The sequence below is a fragment of the Ctenopharyngodon idella genome, chromosome 1 (assembly GCF_019924925.1).
Source record: "Ctenopharyngodon idella isolate HZGC_01 chromosome 1, HZGC01, whole genome shotgun sequence".
NCBI lineage: Eukaryota > Metazoa > Chordata > Actinopteri > Cypriniformes > Xenocyprididae > Ctenopharyngodon > Ctenopharyngodon idella.
In genome coordinates this window covers 12,630,485-12,647,028 of record NC_067220.1, presented here as the reverse complement: position 1 = coordinate 12,647,028, position 16,544 = coordinate 12,630,485, and the positions used below count along the sequence as shown (strand labels likewise).

At 41.4% G+C, this 16,544-nt stretch overlaps 2 protein-coding genes across 2 annotated transcripts; one reads left to right on the top strand and one right to left on the bottom strand.

Annotated features, from left to right (window-relative positions):
• Positions 1 to 284: 284 nt before the first annotated feature.
• LOC127522030 (interferon-induced protein 44-like) lies at positions 285 to 11,861 on the top strand. The gene is made up of 7 exons (XM_051911599.1): positions 285 to 684; positions 855 to 888; positions 3,875 to 4,079; positions 4,266 to 4,415; positions 10,029 to 10,200; positions 10,623 to 10,723; positions 11,060 to 11,861. The coding sequence occupies exons 1-7, from the start codon at positions 612 to 614 to the stop codon at positions 11,240 to 11,242; spliced, it is 918 nt and encodes a 305-aa protein (XP_051767559.1). The 5' UTR covers positions 285 to 611; the 3' UTR covers positions 11,243 to 11,861.
• A 151-nt stretch (positions 11,862 to 12,012) lies between these two features.
• On the bottom strand, positions 12,013 to 15,970 carry si:dkeyp-75b4.8 (lipopolysaccharide-induced tumor necrosis factor-alpha factor homolog). The gene is made up of 4 exons (XM_051911984.1): positions 15,636 to 15,970; positions 14,246 to 14,356; positions 12,700 to 12,889; positions 12,013 to 12,597 (listed from the first exon to the last, which is right to left on the bottom strand). The coding sequence occupies exons 1-4, from the start codon at positions 15,697 to 15,699 to the stop codon at positions 12,489 to 12,491; spliced, it is 474 nt and encodes a 157-aa protein (XP_051767944.1). The 5' UTR covers positions 15,700 to 15,970; the 3' UTR covers positions 12,013 to 12,488.
• Between the last annotated feature and the right edge of the window lie 574 nt (positions 15,971 to 16,544).

Here is a 16,544-nt window from a genome sequence, read left to right as displayed (position 1 = left end):
ATTCTACATACACATCATTTGAATGTATATTTATATATTTTTACACAAACAAAATATAATACTAAAGATTAAATTAATAATTAAAGAGAAATATTTTATTTTAAAATTTGACATAAGGGCTGTCATTGACATCAAAAAAATGTAGTACTTTTCACATTTCATATTATTTCAAGTTTTAAAAAGTAAAATGTCTTAAAACTTCCAGTCACGTGGCACAGAGAAGCCATCCCTAAGGGTGTTTAGATGGGAGGGAAGGAAACATTGGAAGGGACTGAGACAAAGCAATAAACACCACAGTGGCATGCTGATTTATTTTATTTATTTATTCATTTATTATCATTATTATTATTATTTTCAGATTTTACATAATTTTTTTTTATCAAATAAGTTTTATAAAAAGACTGATTTTAAAGAAGGAATGCAATCTTACAGACTCTTTTACCTAAAATACAAGAATACAAGTCAAAATAGAACAAAAGACAGCGAGAAAGAAAGAAGAAAAAAAAGAAAAGAAAAAATAACACACTGTACACATTGATTTTACATCATTTTAATGGTATTTTTCAAACCAATATTTTATCTTCCAATATAAGGACAAAGACGCTGCTAAGATGGAGATATTTAATATGATCAAATCCAAATTTGTTACACCATTTGTTACACCTCCTTCTGGTCCTCCTTCAGGTAAATGATCATTTTCTCAAACAAAAATTATGGTTTTATATATATATATATATAATGATTAATGTCCACACACTGAAATTATTTTTTTCCAAGTTTTTATTTAAAGCGACTAGTGTTATTTATAGTTCTTAAATATTTTTAATGACTAAAAATTATTTTTGGCTAAACAGAGGATGACAAGCCATGGAGGCCAATGAACTGGAGGTAAGCTCTGGAAACTTTTTTTTCTCCTGCCAGAACAATGCTTTATCCATTAAAGGGGACCTATTATGCATTACCCATTTACAAGATGTCTCTGATGTCCCCAGAGTGTGTATGTGAAGTTTTAGCTTAAAATACCCCACAGATAATTTTTTATAGCATGTTAAAATTGCCACATTTTTGGGGTGAGAAAAAAGGCGTTTCAATGTGTGCCCTTTAAATGCAAATGAGCTACTGCGCTCGGCCTAAGAGGGCGGAGCTTCAAGAGCTCATTCTCTGGTGTCAGGATGCACTATAATGGCCCTGTCCCAAATGGCACACTTCATAGCACTTTCGGTCTTGTGGACTTACAATGGCTGCCACGTGCGCGTGTCCGTTAAGTCCACGAGACCGTAGGGTGTCTCATTTGTCAATTTTAGGCTTCAGAAGCGGCCGATATGCGCCCTCGATGCGCACTTTTGCTGAGCCCGCACTGGTGCGAGCTCCGCGGCAGACTTCTTCCCGACAGTCAAAGCGACGTTACGTCACGAAAGTGCGGACTCATAGGAAGGCCGTGAGTGTTTAGGGTGCCATATGGGACAGGGCCAATGTCAGAAACTGCGAATACATGCTGCATGGAGATAGAACAGGTGTAGTTTAGTTTAATTACAGTTATAACTTATATTGTCTTCTTGTTTTTATCCACTATATTAGTACAAGCCTTTTTACCGATGAGTTTTATAACGTTTATTGTACTTCACACAAAATAAAATCACTGTAAGAGCTTAATAAAACACAGTGCAAGTGTGCATTAAAATATTATCCATAAACTCTCTCTCTCCCTTGCATTATCATCAACATAAATAGCGAATTACACAGAAACACTCGTTACAACTAACAGTAAACAAATATATAAAGACCTTATGCCTTTTCGGGTGGTGCTTAATAAACTGGTAAACTTTATATCCGTAAATCAACTCAGATGAACTGTAATAAAGTGCTGTCACCTTCATTACTGCCATATCCAGTATCACTTTGGAGACTGTAAGCTGGATCCTGAACAGTTTGTACTAATCTATCCTTCAGTAACAAACTGTTTTGTATTGTCCTTTTGTATTGACATTCGTTCACAAAGCAGTCCGGTGTGAAATGATTCGCGCAGACATAAACGAATTTCGGTAGAGTTGAGGGAGCATTTTTTTCGAAAACAAAATTAATCCACCTCGTCTTCAGCGGCTCAGATTTCAGGAGTAAATGGAGAGAGTCATGGGCTTATTAATCATGGGCGTCGGAAGCAAAAAAATTGGGTCCTCCCCCAATTTTTTTTTACTGGAGTAGATGCTATTATAGATAGATAGATAGATAGATAGAGCTTATCAATCGTCAATTAAGCAAGGTGTGTGGCCCGTGCTGTGCGCAAAACTTGCAGCAGACACAAGAAGCAAGCCCGTTTTGTACAAATTATGGTGATCCAATCTTTAAAAATGCATTAAAATAGAAATGATACAAAGTCCTTGAACAAGGAAAGCACTAGAAATATTGTAAACAAGTCAGTTTAATAAAATTATTTCATCATAGCCTATTGGGCTCTGTGCTTTGAGAGGGCATTGACATATGAGCAGTACAGAGCCCATCTTGTCTCATATATTCATGATTTTTCCCAGTATTCCAAAGCTATTGTCACCATTGGAAAATTGTCAGAAAAGCAAAATGTATCTTCCGTACAAGATGTTGCGCTGCCAGGAGAAGCGAAACTGAATACTGGTGCATGGGAAATACTACAAACTGACATGCTGAAGAAGAAGAAAAAACACAATAGCCTAACTTTTTATAACCTAAGCTATAACATATAATAATAATCATAATAATCATAATAATAATAATAATAATAATTAATAATTAATAATTTAGTTTCTATGACTAATCAATTTCCTTTCCCCTCCTTAATTTATAATAATCGGCTTACGTGTCTGTAATTTCAGTAAAATAAGGGAATTAATTAGTTGTGGAAACAAATTATTAATTCGTGGCCATGATCTAACTTACCCTGCAAAAATATAGGGAGGGACGGTAATGATTTGGGAAAAAGAATCAAGAGATTGCTTATCCAGAGGAATACCTCATATAATGGATAGGGCTAAGTGTCTGTGACTGTGACCCATTAACGCACACACACACACACACACACACACACACATATATATATATATATATATATATATATATATATATATATATATTGTACAGTGCGATGCACACATGGTTTTACAAAACACAGTCGTTTATGTCTAAGTGACTGACGCGCTCTGAAAGGTGAACAGACAAATGCTGAATTAGAGAAGGTAAAAGTGAGTCCAATATCATTGGTCTTAAAAAGTGGGTGGGTCTTGTCCTACCCACATACAATGGGATTAATCCATCCAGCTACAGAACACCTAAAACGCTTGGGAGACATTCTCGTCAGTGCAGCAATGGCTGACTGTGTAAACTCGCTGTGAACTCGCTCAGGGCGGTTCTATGTTAAAACAGCAGTGTCTGTCAACATTCGTGGGCGGGGCCTGTGGCTAATGTGACGTCACATTGCCAGGGATCTGGAAACTTGTTCTGAGACACTGCTTATGATTTATGGGAATTAAAAAAAGTGGATTTTTATCACTATAGGGTGGTTGTGTACACACACTGCCAACACACATTTATATCCAAGTGAATTTTGCATAATAGGTCCCCTTTAACTCTTACATTTGATCTCTGAAACATTCTCATTGGTCAATTGCAGCCAAAACTGCAGTCAAATATTTTTTCTACAATAGCCACTAAAGTGTAGTTTCATGTTTCTTGTGACATTTTCTTCTTGCTTTTTTAAAGTGTTATACAAATACTTAATTGATTAGAAATTCTTGGAATATTTTAAAAACATGTTGGATCTCATATAGGCCTATTGCATTTTAAACTTTTATGCATATAAGTCTAGGGTTATGCTCACAAAATCCCCTGACCACCCCCTTTCTAGTGAAGATGGACAAAACCTTTTGACAACAGTAACCAACTTCCAACCTGGGAACCCGGAAGTCAACACTCTCCGAATTCTACTGCATGGACCACAAGGTGCTGGAAAATCAAGCTTCTTCAACTCTGTGAATAACGCTTTCCAGGGGCGCATCTCTACCAAAGCCCAGGCAAATTCATCAGATTTTGGAAGAAGCTTTACTTTGGAGGTATAATCTTAAATGTATATATTGTATAGATATTAAGTATTTAAAAGCCATGTTAAGAAGTGTACTGCTTTAATTTCCATGACAAGAATTAAATAACTTTTATTTGATTTTTAAATCATTTTAAATTGTCATAGTAAGAAAAGCTTCATGCAAAACATTTAAACAATGTTTGGGTTTTGTTCTCAGTGCAAAACATACAAAGTGAAGAAGGACAGGGCTGGCTCCTTCTTTCCTTTCATGTTCACTGACATCGCTGGTATTCACAATGTAGGCATTGGAATAAAGACTGAGGACATCATCCAGTTATTAAAGGGTCACATCAATGATGGTCATACTGTAAGTGCATATAATACAAACTTCAGATTTCTCATTCAAGCACAGTATCATAAAGTCCTTTTGCATAGTTTGGAAGTAAACCTGAGCTGATTGTTCAAAAAAGTGTGGTAAACTTCACTCCAGAAATGCTGGCAAACTGATTCAGTGCAAAAGAGTGCATGTGATACTACATTTTAAGTTGTCTATTCAGTTCCCTTTCAAGGGAACTCGCGCTGCGTCAAGCGCTTTGGGAACGCCTCTGCGTGAATGCGTCGTGAAGCACATGTGAAATCTGTCCAATGGCGTGACGGAACGTCATAGGCGGGTGACGTCATGACCAGGAAACTATAAAGCACACCCGAACCAAACAGAGTCAGCTTCTGTGTCTTCAGTAAGCGCTTTCTGTGAAACTGTCTGTCTTATTTATTGTTGTTTGTCTCTCACGTTATTCAAGCACACATATCTAAGACACTATTATGGCGACACAAGTGCAGCAATTCAGGCCGTGTGCGTCTCCTTGTCCTCGCTACATTCCGGCGGGAGATGCACACGAGCTTTGTGTTGTTTGCTTGGGAGTGGAGCATGCCCAGTCAGCTCTCGAGGGAGCTGGCTGTGAGCATTGCGAGCTGATGTCTATGAAGACGCTCCGCTCCCGCCGGGCGCTTTTCGAGGAAAGCGGTTCGGCTCGCGCTCCCCGCGGCTCGGGTCCCGCTGCTGCCGAGGCACAGCGAAGGCTCGCGTCGTGGGGTTCGCAAATGGATCTTGCAGAGGGGTTAGAGACGGGCCCCGCCCTTTCTCTGCCTTTACCTGCAGGATCCAGCGCTTCATTTCAGGAGCTAGAAGCACGCTCTGCGGTTTCTTCTGCCCCTGGTGAAGCGCCGATGTTGCAGTGCTCTAGTTCTGAGGAATTAGACGTTGTCAGCATCGATCAGTGTGATGAGTCGCCACCACAGTCACAAGCATATGAGGAGCTAGTGGAGGTTGTTACTAGAGCGGTGGCCAGATTAAACATAAGCTGGCCGACCGAGAAACAGGAAGCCCGTCAGGCCAGTTTATTAGACGAGCGCTTTCTCCCGTCTCGCGCACAACCTCCACGCCGGGGCTTGCCTTTTTTTCCCGACCTCCACACCGAGGTGTCGAGGTCGTGGAACAGACCCGCGTCCTTCCGGGTCTATAGTCCACAAACATCTAATTATAGTAACATCTTAGGACTAAAAAGGCATGGTTATGGGGAGATGCCGCGGGTGGAAGAGACGCTCGCGAGCTATCTCTCCCCCGAGTCGGCAGCCTCTCTCAAAGCCCCGAAGTTACCCACTAAGCCTTTACGTACATCTTCTGCTTTAGTGGGTAAAGCGTACTCGGCAGCAGGTCAGGCGGCGGCATGTTTACACACTATGGCCGTCCTTCAAGCCTATCAAGCCGACCTGCTTAAAGACCTTGATGAGGGTGGGGAAGTCAGTCGCGAGGCGTTTTCTGAGCTAAGGAAAGCTACAGATCTCTCTCTCCGTGCCACCAAGGAGACCGCCAGATCTATTGGGCGGTCTATGGCAGCCCTGGTGGCCACGGAGAGACACCTTTGGCTCAACCTCGCTGACATGAAGGAACGAGATAGATCTTTTCTACTTGACTCTCCTATCACGCCGCCTGGCCTCTTCGGCGACTCAGTCAACACAGTCGTCGAGAGGTTCCAGGAAGCTAAGAAACAGGCGGCGGCTTTCTCTAAATTTCTTCCCCGCCGATCTCAGGTCTCTGGGGCTGCTAGTCATAAGGAGCAGTCCCAGCCGAGTACGAGCTCCTCCCACAGGGCGCAACAAAAAGTGAGCGTTGCTTCCCGTGCCCCCCCGCAGAGGGACTGGGGGTCGGGGCAGCGCTCACAACCGAAGCCATCCAAAGGAAAGGCGGATCTTAGGACCGTTATTATCCAGCGGAGGGCTTCGGGAAAGAAGTCCTGACGCCAGTGGTGTCAGGCTTCTGAGGGCAGTCCCCTCCGAGGCGGGTCGGTGTCCACCTCAGTACACGGTGCCCGGCCCCCCTCGGTGCCCTCAGGGGGCCGTTCTGCCAACCCTGCCACCTCGCGTGCTTCAGGGCGCAGCAGCTCCCAGCGAACGCTTATCTCAGCGTCCACCCGGCAACGTAGTGGCGCTGGGATGTTCGCTCCCTCCAAGGAGGGACCAAAAGTGGCCAGTTCAGTTGCTCCCTGCCAGTTCGCCGCTTCAGGGCACCGGGCTGGTCACCCATCTAACACCAGAGGTCAGTCTCGAGAGACTGATTCCCTTAGTAGATTCATTGGCAGCGTGGAAACTTCTGTCAAACGTATCTCAATGGGTCCTGCGCACAGTAGAATTTGGGTACAGAATTCAGTTCGGGTTGCGACCGCCCAGGTTCAACGGGGTTTTGTTCACCGAGGTGAGCCCCGAGCAGGCTCTGGTTATGGAACAGGAAGTACAGACTCTCTTGCGAAAAGAAGCCATAGAAAGGGTTCCTTCTCCCAGCAGGGAGTCAGGGTTTTACAGCCGGTACTTTATAGTTCCAAAGAAGGATGGAGGGTTGCGTCCCATTCTAGATCTGCGCCTATTAAACCGCTCTGTAAAGAAGCTCAAGTTCAGAATGCTAACTCTGAAACAGATCGTGTCACAAATCAAGTTCGAGGATTGGTTTGTCACGATAGATCTGAAGGACGCATACTTTCATATATCCATCCTTCCTCAACACAGGAAGTTCCTGAGGTTCGCTTTCGGGGGCGAAGCGTACCAATATCGGGTTCTTCCCTTCGGCCTAGCTTTATCTCCCCGCACCTTCACAAAATGCGTGGATGCAGCTCTGGCTCCTCTGCGACTCCAGGGCATCCGCGTGTTGAATTACATAGACGACTGGTTGATTCTAGCACAGTCAGAAGAGTTGGTGGTTCAGCATCGAGATGCTGTTCTCGCCCATATGAAGCGTCTGGGGTTACGGCTAAACGCAAAGAAGAGTGTGCTTTCTCCAGCTCAGAGAACCTCTTTTCTAGGCGTAGTGTGGGATTCAGTGTCAATGCAAGCTCGTCTGTCGCCAGCTCGCATAGAGGCCATTCTCACAGCCGTAAACAAGCTGAAGCTGGGTCAGTCACTCACTGTGAAACAGTTTCAGAGACTGTTAGGTCTGATGGCAGCTGCGTCCAACGTGATACCTTTTGGCCTGCTGTACATGAGACCGTTGCAGTGGTGGCTCAAAACCAGGGGGTTTTCCCCGAGGGGAAATCCGTTTCGCATGATCAAGGTCACGCGGCGATGCCTTCGTGCTTGTGTCATGTGGAAGAAACCCTGGTTTCTTTCCCAAGGCCCGGTGTTGGGGGCTCCTTGTCGTCGCGTAACGCTAACGACGGATGCATCCCTCACCGGTTGGGGGGCGATCATGAGTGGTCGCTCGACTCAGGGTCTGTGGAGGGGTCATTATCTTTCCTGGCACATAAACCAGTTAGAGATGATGGCTGTGTTCCTGGCACTCAAACACTTCCTCCCAGATCTCAGGGGCCATCATGTGTTGGTCCGCACGGACAACACAGCGGTGGTCTCATATATAAACCATCAGGGGGGTCTGCGGTCGCGCCCCTTATGCAAGTTGGCACACCAGATCCTCCTGTGGGCCCAAGGGAGGTTGCTGTCAGTCAGGGCAGTTTACATCCCAGGGCGTCTGAATCAGGAAGCAGACATCCTGTCGAGGCAGGGGCCGAGGCCCGGGGAGTGGAGACTCCACCCCGAGGTGGTGGAGCTCCTTTGGGAGCGCTTCGGGAAAGCGGATGTGGACTTGTTTGCGTCTCTGGAAACGACCCAATGTCCTCTCTATTTCTCCCTCTCATATCCAGCCCCCCTGGGGTTGGACGCTATGGTGCAGACGTGGCCGAGGCTGCGTCTGTACGCCTTTCCCCCGATTGCTCTGCTTCCGGGAGTTCTGGAGAGAGTGCGCCAGGACGGGGTCCAGTTGCTCCTAGTAGCCCCGTTTTGGCCGGGCCGAGTATGGTTCTCGGACCTTATGTCCCTCCTCGACGGCTCTCCTCTGGAGATTCCGGTCAGGAGGGACCTACTTTCGCAGGCGGGGGGCTCAATTCTTCACCCCCGCCCGGAGTTGTGGAAGTTGTGGGCGTGGCCTCTGAGGGGGCACAGCTCTTAGATTCCGGTCTCTCTACTGAAGTAGTGGAGACTATGCTCCATTCCAGAGCTCCCTCCACGAGGAAGCTGTATTCCTTTAAATGGAATGTTTTCTCTTCTTGGTGTAGAGAACGTAATGTTGATCCTGTTAACTGCCCAGTTGGTACAGTTCTGGAGTTTCTTCAAGAAAAATTTTCTTCTGGTTTATCTCCTTCGACGCTAAAGGTCTACGTGGCGGCCGTTGCGGCTTACCATGTTCCTTTGGAGGGTGCTTCTCTGGGCAGACACCCTTGGGTTACTCGCTTCCTCCGTGGTACTCTGAGGCTGAGGCCTGCGGCACGTCAGAGAGTTCCCACATGGGACTTGGCTATAGTGTTGGAGGGCCTGTCTACTGCTCCTTTCGAGCCTATTGAAGAGGTTCATGTTAAATTCCTCACTCTAAAGACTCTTTTCCTCCTTGCTATCTCTTCGTTAAAGAGAATTGGTGACCTACAAGCCCTTTCGGTCTCTCCCTCTTGCTTGGACTTTGCGCCAGGCATGGTAAAAGCCTTTCTCTTTCCTCGGGAAGGTTATTTCCCTAAGGTCCCCACTAATGTGGCGGGCCCTATTATGTTGCAGGCCTTTTGCCCTCCTCCTTTTCTGGATCCAGACCAGGAAAAACTTAATTTGCTGTGCCCTGTTCGGGCTTTGGATGCTTACGTCCACAGAGCTGCCCTGTGGCGTAAGACGGATCAGTTGTTCGTCTGTTTCGGGGCCCCACGTAGGGGGCACCCCGCATCTAAGCAAACCTTGAGCAAGTGGATAGTTGAGGCTATCTCACTTGCGTATGAGTCTGCCGGTCTTCCTTCTCCTCTTAAGGTCCGTGCTCACTCTACACGGAGTATGGCGGCCTCTTTGGCCCTGTTGTCTGGAGTGTCCCTCCAAGAAGTTTGTGATGCGGCCGGCTGGTCCTCGCCGCACACTTTTGTTAGGTTTTATAACCTAGATGTGGCCTCTACCCCGGGGTCAAGGGTGCTGGTGTCTTAGTGTGCGCTGAACAGTTTCACACAGACAGGCACTCGGTCTTATGGCGGCGTGGGTATCTCGTTCCCAAAGCGCTTGACGCAGCGCGAGTTCCCTTGAAAGGGAACGTCTCAGGTTACGTATGTAACCACGGTTCCCTGAGAGGGAACGAGACGCTGCGTCCCGTTGCCATACTCCCTGCATGCCTGTATCGACTTACTTCGACTTTCAGAAGCTAACTCTGTTTGGTTCGGGTGTGCTTTATAGTTTCCTGGTCATGACGTCACCCGCCTATGACGTTCCGTCACGCCATTGGACAGATTTCACATGTGCTTCACGACGCATTCACGCAGAGGCGTTCCCAAAGCGCTTGACGCAGCGTCTCGTTCCCTCTCAGGGAACCATGGTTACATACGTAACCTGAGACGTTCTGTTGTTGTTGTTGTTGTTGTTGATTTCCATAATGCAAAACATTCTTGTAGTTTATTTAATGCTTCTGCTTCTTCAGTTTAACCCAGTAAAACAAATTACTGAAGAAGACCCAAAATACAAAAATAATCCCACTCTGAAAGACAGGATTCACTGTCTGGTGGCTGTTCTTCCTGCTAACACTGTTTCTCTGATTGATGAGGACAACATTAGGCAAATGAGAGAAGTTCGGAAGAAAGCACGAGACTTGGGTAAGTCATATAGAATATGGTTATTCTCAAAAATACCATATTTGGTGCACAAGTTTCATCCCTGGCTCTTAAAATATGATATATATGAAAAACTATTGTAATAGTTCTGTATGAGTCCCATTTGTTGGATTTCAATATCATATAGCCAATGTTAAGTAAAACTCAAATGTGCAGAAAATGCTGGAAAACCAAAGGTTGTGCAGGACCTGGAGGATTTTACTTTAAAAGAGTAGGAAGCATCACTACTCAGAGATTCATGCATAACTATAACAAAACACACAAAAAGTCAATGATCATTAAGGAAACTACACACCATCTTAAAAGAACTAGGAAATAAACTTAGAATAGTATAATTTGTGTAAATTCAGTTTATTTTGTATTGTGGAATATACAGTATGTAATTATTGTTCATTGTACCACAGGCATTCCTGAAGTCATAATCATGACCAAGGTGGATGAAGCATGTCCACTAGTTAAAGACAATCTTGAGAAGATCTACACAAGCAAAAAAATAAAACAGAAGGTACTGGGATTTAAATTTGCAACCAAGTAATGCACTGGGAGAAAAAAAAGTTTGGGCCAACTTACATTAAAAATACCTCAATTGTTACAAGTTTTTTTTTTTTTTTTCTCAAATGATATTTGTTTGGTTTAAACCTTAATCCTAAATATTTATTTTCCCAAAGTAAAAAGATTTATTATAAAGACCATTTACTTGTTCAGTATATATTTTTTTCAGTATATGTATGCATTTTTGGGGGGTTTCTTGTACTTTCCTTTTGTTTTCTGTCATCTACATAGTATTCAGCAGAACCATTTTTTTTTTTTTTTTTTACACAACTATGGTTGCCTTTTGCAGATGCAGGAGTGTTCTGTCAAACTGGGAGTTCCTGTGAACTGCATTTATCCTGTGAAAAACTACCATGAGGAGCGTACTACTAACACAACAGTAGATATTCTGATTTTAGATGCATTGAAAAATATTCTTAACTTTGCCAATGACTATGTGGAGGACCAAGTGGACAGTCAAAATGCTATATGAAATTTTACTATATAGTAGTCTTTTCTATTCTATTGGCTCTTTGGTAGTGTATATTTGCATGACATCTCTGATATCAGTCTGTAGATGAAGGCAATTACATAATCACACAGGATATAATCATAGTTAGCCAATAATCAGGATATACTGTTTATAATCATTTCCTTCAGTGCTCAGTTACAATCAACCTGCTTTTTTTAAAACTTGATTTTATTGATTTTATTTTCAGTGGTAGGACATTCACATGTTTGATATTTATCATATCAGTAAAGATGCGTGTGCGCAGTAGTTTTTTGAGATATGCTATATCTGTGGGTGAGATATGCTATAAAAACCTGCTTTATATGTATTTTAAGTCAGTTCTTTTACATATGTATTTTTAAGTTCAGCCGGTTCAAGGATATTCAGATGCATTGTTTATTGCTGTCTGGACAGGAATCCCTGTTATTCAAACCTAAATAAATATATATGAGAAAATATTGAATGTTGGCAACATTGTTTTTTGTTTATTCTAGGCTGATGCAACTTAACTGAATGTTTTAAATCCTTCAAGGCATTGATCATGATCAAAAACAGTCTATAGGCTTATAATGTTGTAACATGCAGCATTTTAAAGTGCAATTTTCTTGGTAAATATAATATTGAACATAATATCTGCATAATATCTAAAGGAGGTAGAAAAATTATACATTAAATTTAATGACATTAAATAGTGTATCTGTCAGGCTGTGTTCTCGAAGGAAGATGTAGAAGAACAGGGTAATGTCAAAAAATCCAAGTTTAATCCAAACAGGCACAGGCAGATAAAACACAACACAACATAATAAGATGGATAACGGACAAGGGACAGAACTGAAACTGGAACTTATATACACACACAGGGAAATTAACTGATAATGTGCAGCTGTGAAGATGACTAGTGTCCATAGAAACAAATGAATGTGTGCAGGTGAGGAGCAGGAGGGATGCTGGGAAATGGAGTGCTAGTGCTGGTGACCGTGACAGTAACAGTTTAGATCTTTAAAACAGCTTAAATGTGAGTTCACACCATGTCGTAATTAGAAGATTTCAACTTGTAAGCTCGTAACTACGGTAATAGGACTTTTAAGCTAATTGTTAACTAAGCAAATGTGTTTTGCATTATAATTGTTTTAATGCATTGTGGCACTTAAATTAGTGTGGTATCTGTTCTATAATGTTTTTTGGCTTGTGATTACTTATCATAATGTGTGGGTGAGAGTTTGGAAAGTCATTTGCGGACATATATTCCTAAATGCCTGCGGCAGTAAGGACAGGTGTGATGGGCATCTTGAAACCCCCTGACACAGAATGGGATGAGGCAAATTCCACAGATGAGTCTGTAAAACAATGTAATGAAGACAGAGACACAATCATAAATGCCAGAAAAGAGTAAAGAGTTTTCCACAGTTAACACACAATTTTTACTATAATTCACTTACCCAAGTACAGTTAGTAAGAGGCACATGCCCCATGCAGCACAACCGGGTTTATATTTCACATTAGTGATGATGCTCTTATAGCAGTACCGGCACACAGTCGCTGTTGGTGTGTCACCCAAAACAACAACCCTCTGTGGCTGCACCATGATCACCTGAGGGGCTACAGTGCTCACCTGCTGCTGCATGAACACTTTGATGGTGAAAAAGAGTGTGCTTTTATGAATCAGTCAGCAATCATTGTTCCATACATGCAGAACACATGCATATTATGCACAGTATACATAGTCCTACTTATAAATCATGAGTTGAAAGTTGTTATGCAGCAATGGACCCTTTTCATAGACTGTGATGCCGATAACCCATTAATAACATTGTAATTACCTTAGTAAAACCTTTCAAATCTGTTCCATGGAGTTTTTGTCTGATTGTTTTTCCGAAACAACGTTTTGTCAACTGAACAGTCGGTGTGTAGTTAAACTACATACGGCCCATTGAACGCACTGTAGGCTATACTTCTATCCCTCACAGCCTCGTCATTTCATTCCTGTCAACATTTTTTTGCATCGCTCTGCTTTTCCAGACAGACTGTGCATTAGTGGTGGAGATTTTTCAGTGAGTCTTTCTGCGGGCTATATCGTTACGCCAGTAGGTGGCAGCATTGGACTGTCCTTATTAAAATGGTTCAAAAACACAGATTTTCTGAGCAAAACACTTCTTGCTCGCAGACAAGCAAGAAGTGAACTATTTCCGAGCACAAGTACACTGTAAACCCTAAAGCTGAAAATAATTAATTGGTTTGAGTAGGACAAACTTAAATTAAACAAATTAGCTCAGTCAAATGAACTTTTATGAGTAATTTTATGCTAAAATAATGCAAGTAGTGCATGTGTGGCTTGGTTTGAGAGCAAGTATGTTAGATGTTTTATATCATATCTATAGTCTTTGTTTATATTGCTGTGCTCATTCAGCAAGTGCTATACCATATTAACATGTTAGCATATTAGCAAGTTAGCATTTTCTGAATTAAGTTTACACCAATAAAAATGTTTACATTGAGGTTACATGAAAATTTTAAGTTAAATGTATGAATTAGTGTACTCAAACATTTCAAGTTAAGAACAATTAAAATGTATGAGTACAAATGTATGAGGCAATCAAATGTATACAAATGTTGAGGCAGTCAGTTGCTCATGTGACTGGAAAAGTCCCACAACATTAATTTATTATTTACTGAAAGATGTCATATAATAATAATAATAATAATAATAATAATAATAATAATAATAATTTCTAATTGATATAAGAGAAAAGAAAATATGTTAAAAATCATGGTTTAGTCCCATTCATTTACTACAAATTGTGCGCATTGCTTTAGGATAGGCTGCTGTAACATGCTTATGTTGTATACTGCACATTTTTGGAAAATGTCATCCAGGTACTTCATACATTAACAGAAAAATGTGGATACTGTGCACAGTGTGCATATACAATACATATGTAATAATGTCCTGAGTTTTAGGATAATGGATAATTTAACTGCACTCACTTTGTTCTTGTGTCACCATTGCTATTTGAGGAGGCACATTGAGGACAGGATAAGGGTTTGCCATCGTTCTATTAGGGTTTTGAGGAATCTGAGGAATCTCTTGAAAATGATCTGTAGAGAAAAAAAATCTATACTGTACTTTTAATTATTATATAAAGACAATGCTCTAACCTCAGACTGTGATGCCGATAACCCATTAATAACATTGTAATTAACATAGTAAAACCTTTCAAATCTGTTCCATGGAGTTTTTGTCTACTGATTGTTTTTCCGAAACAACGTTTTGTCAACTGAACAGTCGGTGTGTAGTTAAACTACATACGGCCCATTGAACGCACTGTAGGCTATACTTCTATCCCTCACAGCCTCGTCATTTCATTCCTGTCAACATTTTTTTGCATCGCTCTGCTTTTCCAGACAGACGTGCATTAGTGGTGGAGATTTTTCAGTGAGTCTTTCTGCGGGCTATATCGTTACGCCAGTAGGTGGCAGCATTGGACTGTCCTTATTAAAATGGTTCAAAAACACAGATTTTCTGAGCAAAACACTTCTTGCTCTCAGACGAGGTTAATTTTCTGTTTTGACTTCTTTTTGAACTATTTCCGAGCACAAGCACACTGTAAACCCTAAAGCTGAAAATAATTAATTGGTTTGAGTAGGACAAACTTAAATTAAACAAATTAGCTCAGTCAAATGAACTTTTATGAGTAATTTTATGAGTAATTTTATGCTAAAATAATGCAAGTGGTGCATGTGTGGCTTGGTTTGAGAGCAAGTATGTTAGATGTTTTATATCATATCTATAGTCTTTGTTTATATTGCTGTGCTCATTCAGCAAGTGCTATACCATGTTAACATGTTAGCATATTAGCAAGTTAGCATTTTCTGAATTAAGTTTACACCAATAAAAATGTTTACATTGAGGTTACATGAAAATTTTAAGTTAAATGTATGAATTAGTGTACTCAAACATTTCAAGTTAAGAACAATTAAAATGTATGAGTACAAATGTATGAGGCAATCAAATGTATACAAATGTTGAGGCAGTCAGTTGCTCATGTGACTGGAAAAGTCACAACATTAATTTATTATTTACTGAAAGATGTCATATAATAATATTAATAATAATAATTTCTAACTGATATAAGAGAAAAGAAAATATGTTAAAAATCATGGTTTAGTCCCATTCATTTACTACAAATTGTGCGCATTGCTTTAGGATAGGCTGCTGTAACATGCTTATGTTGTATACTGCACATTTTTGGAAAATGTCATCCAGGTATTTCATACATTAACAGAAAAATGTGGATACTGTGCACAGTGTGCATATACAATACATATGTAATAATGTCCTGAGTTTTAGGATAATGGATAATTTAACTGCACTCACTTTGTTCTTGTGTCACCATTGCTATTTGAGGAGGCACATTGAGGACAGGATAAGGGTTTGCCATCGTTCTATTAGAGTTTTGAGGAATCTGAGGAATCTCTTGAAAATTATCTGTAGAGATAAAAAAATCTATACTGTACTTTTAAATATTATATAAAGACAGTGCTCTAACCTCAGCAGCTGCAGCTCTTACTTATATAGGCAGGTGGCGCTGTAGCTGTGACATGTAAGGGTGGCAGGGTAGCAGGAATATCCTCATAAAGATGGACGTCTTCGTATTCGTGGGGTGGGGATGTGCAGCCAGATGCAGCAGTACATGCAGGAATATCCATTCTGAATCTAATGAGATAGTAGGCCTATATACTTAAAGGGATAGTTCACCCAAAAATAAAAATGTTGTCATTAATTACTCACCCTCATGTCATTCCAAACCTGTAAGACTTTCATTCATCTTCGGAACATGTATGAAGATATTTTTAATGAAATCTGAGTGATTTCTGTCCCTCCTAGACATGCAACTGATACTTTGACACTTCAAAAAGTTCATAAAGAGATCGTAAAACTAATCCATATGGATTGAACAGTTTAGTCCAAATTTTCTGAAGAGACACGATCGCTTTATATGATGAACAGATTTAATTTAGGCTTATATTCACATATAAACATTCATCATCTCACACATCAGTTGTGGTAAATGGAAGCTCATGCATGTTTGCTTGACGTGTGAGAACCAATGAGATTCATTCTCGTGTGTTATGCAGCATGTTTGTGTCAGCATACAAAAGGAGTCAACACAGGTAATATCATTTACAATGTTTATTGACACTAGCAGAGATCAGGTGAATCAAACAGGTGAGTAGATGATCATTTGAAAGAATTTAACTCAGTAGTAACAGTCTCTGTTTCTTT

Bases quoted from the DNA above. Each gene is read 5' to 3' on its own strand.
- LOC127522030 (XM_051911599.1), top strand. From the start codon at position 612: ATGGAGATATTTAATATGATCAAATCCAAATTTGTTACACCATTTGTT. The intron at 685-854 runs GTAAATGATCAT...TTGGCTAAACAG, and splicing joins TCCTTCTGGTCCTCCTTCAG to AGGATGACAAGCCATGGAGG. The intron at 889-3,874 runs GTAAGCTCTGGA...CCCCCTTTCTAG, and splicing joins TGGAGGCCAATGAACTGGAG to TGAAGATGGACAAAACCTTT.
- si:dkeyp-75b4.8 (XM_051911984.1), bottom strand. From the start codon at position 15,699: ATGGCAAACCCTTATCCTGTCCTCAATGTGCCTCCTCAAATAGCAATG. The intron at 14,357-15,635 runs GTGAGTGCAGTT...TTTTCTCTACAG, and splicing joins AATGGTGACACAAGAACAAA to ATCATTTTCAAGAGATTCCT. The intron at 12,890-14,245 runs GTGAGTGCAGTT...TCACCATCAAAG, and splicing joins AATGGTGACACAAGAACAAA to TGTTCATGCAGCAGCAGGTG.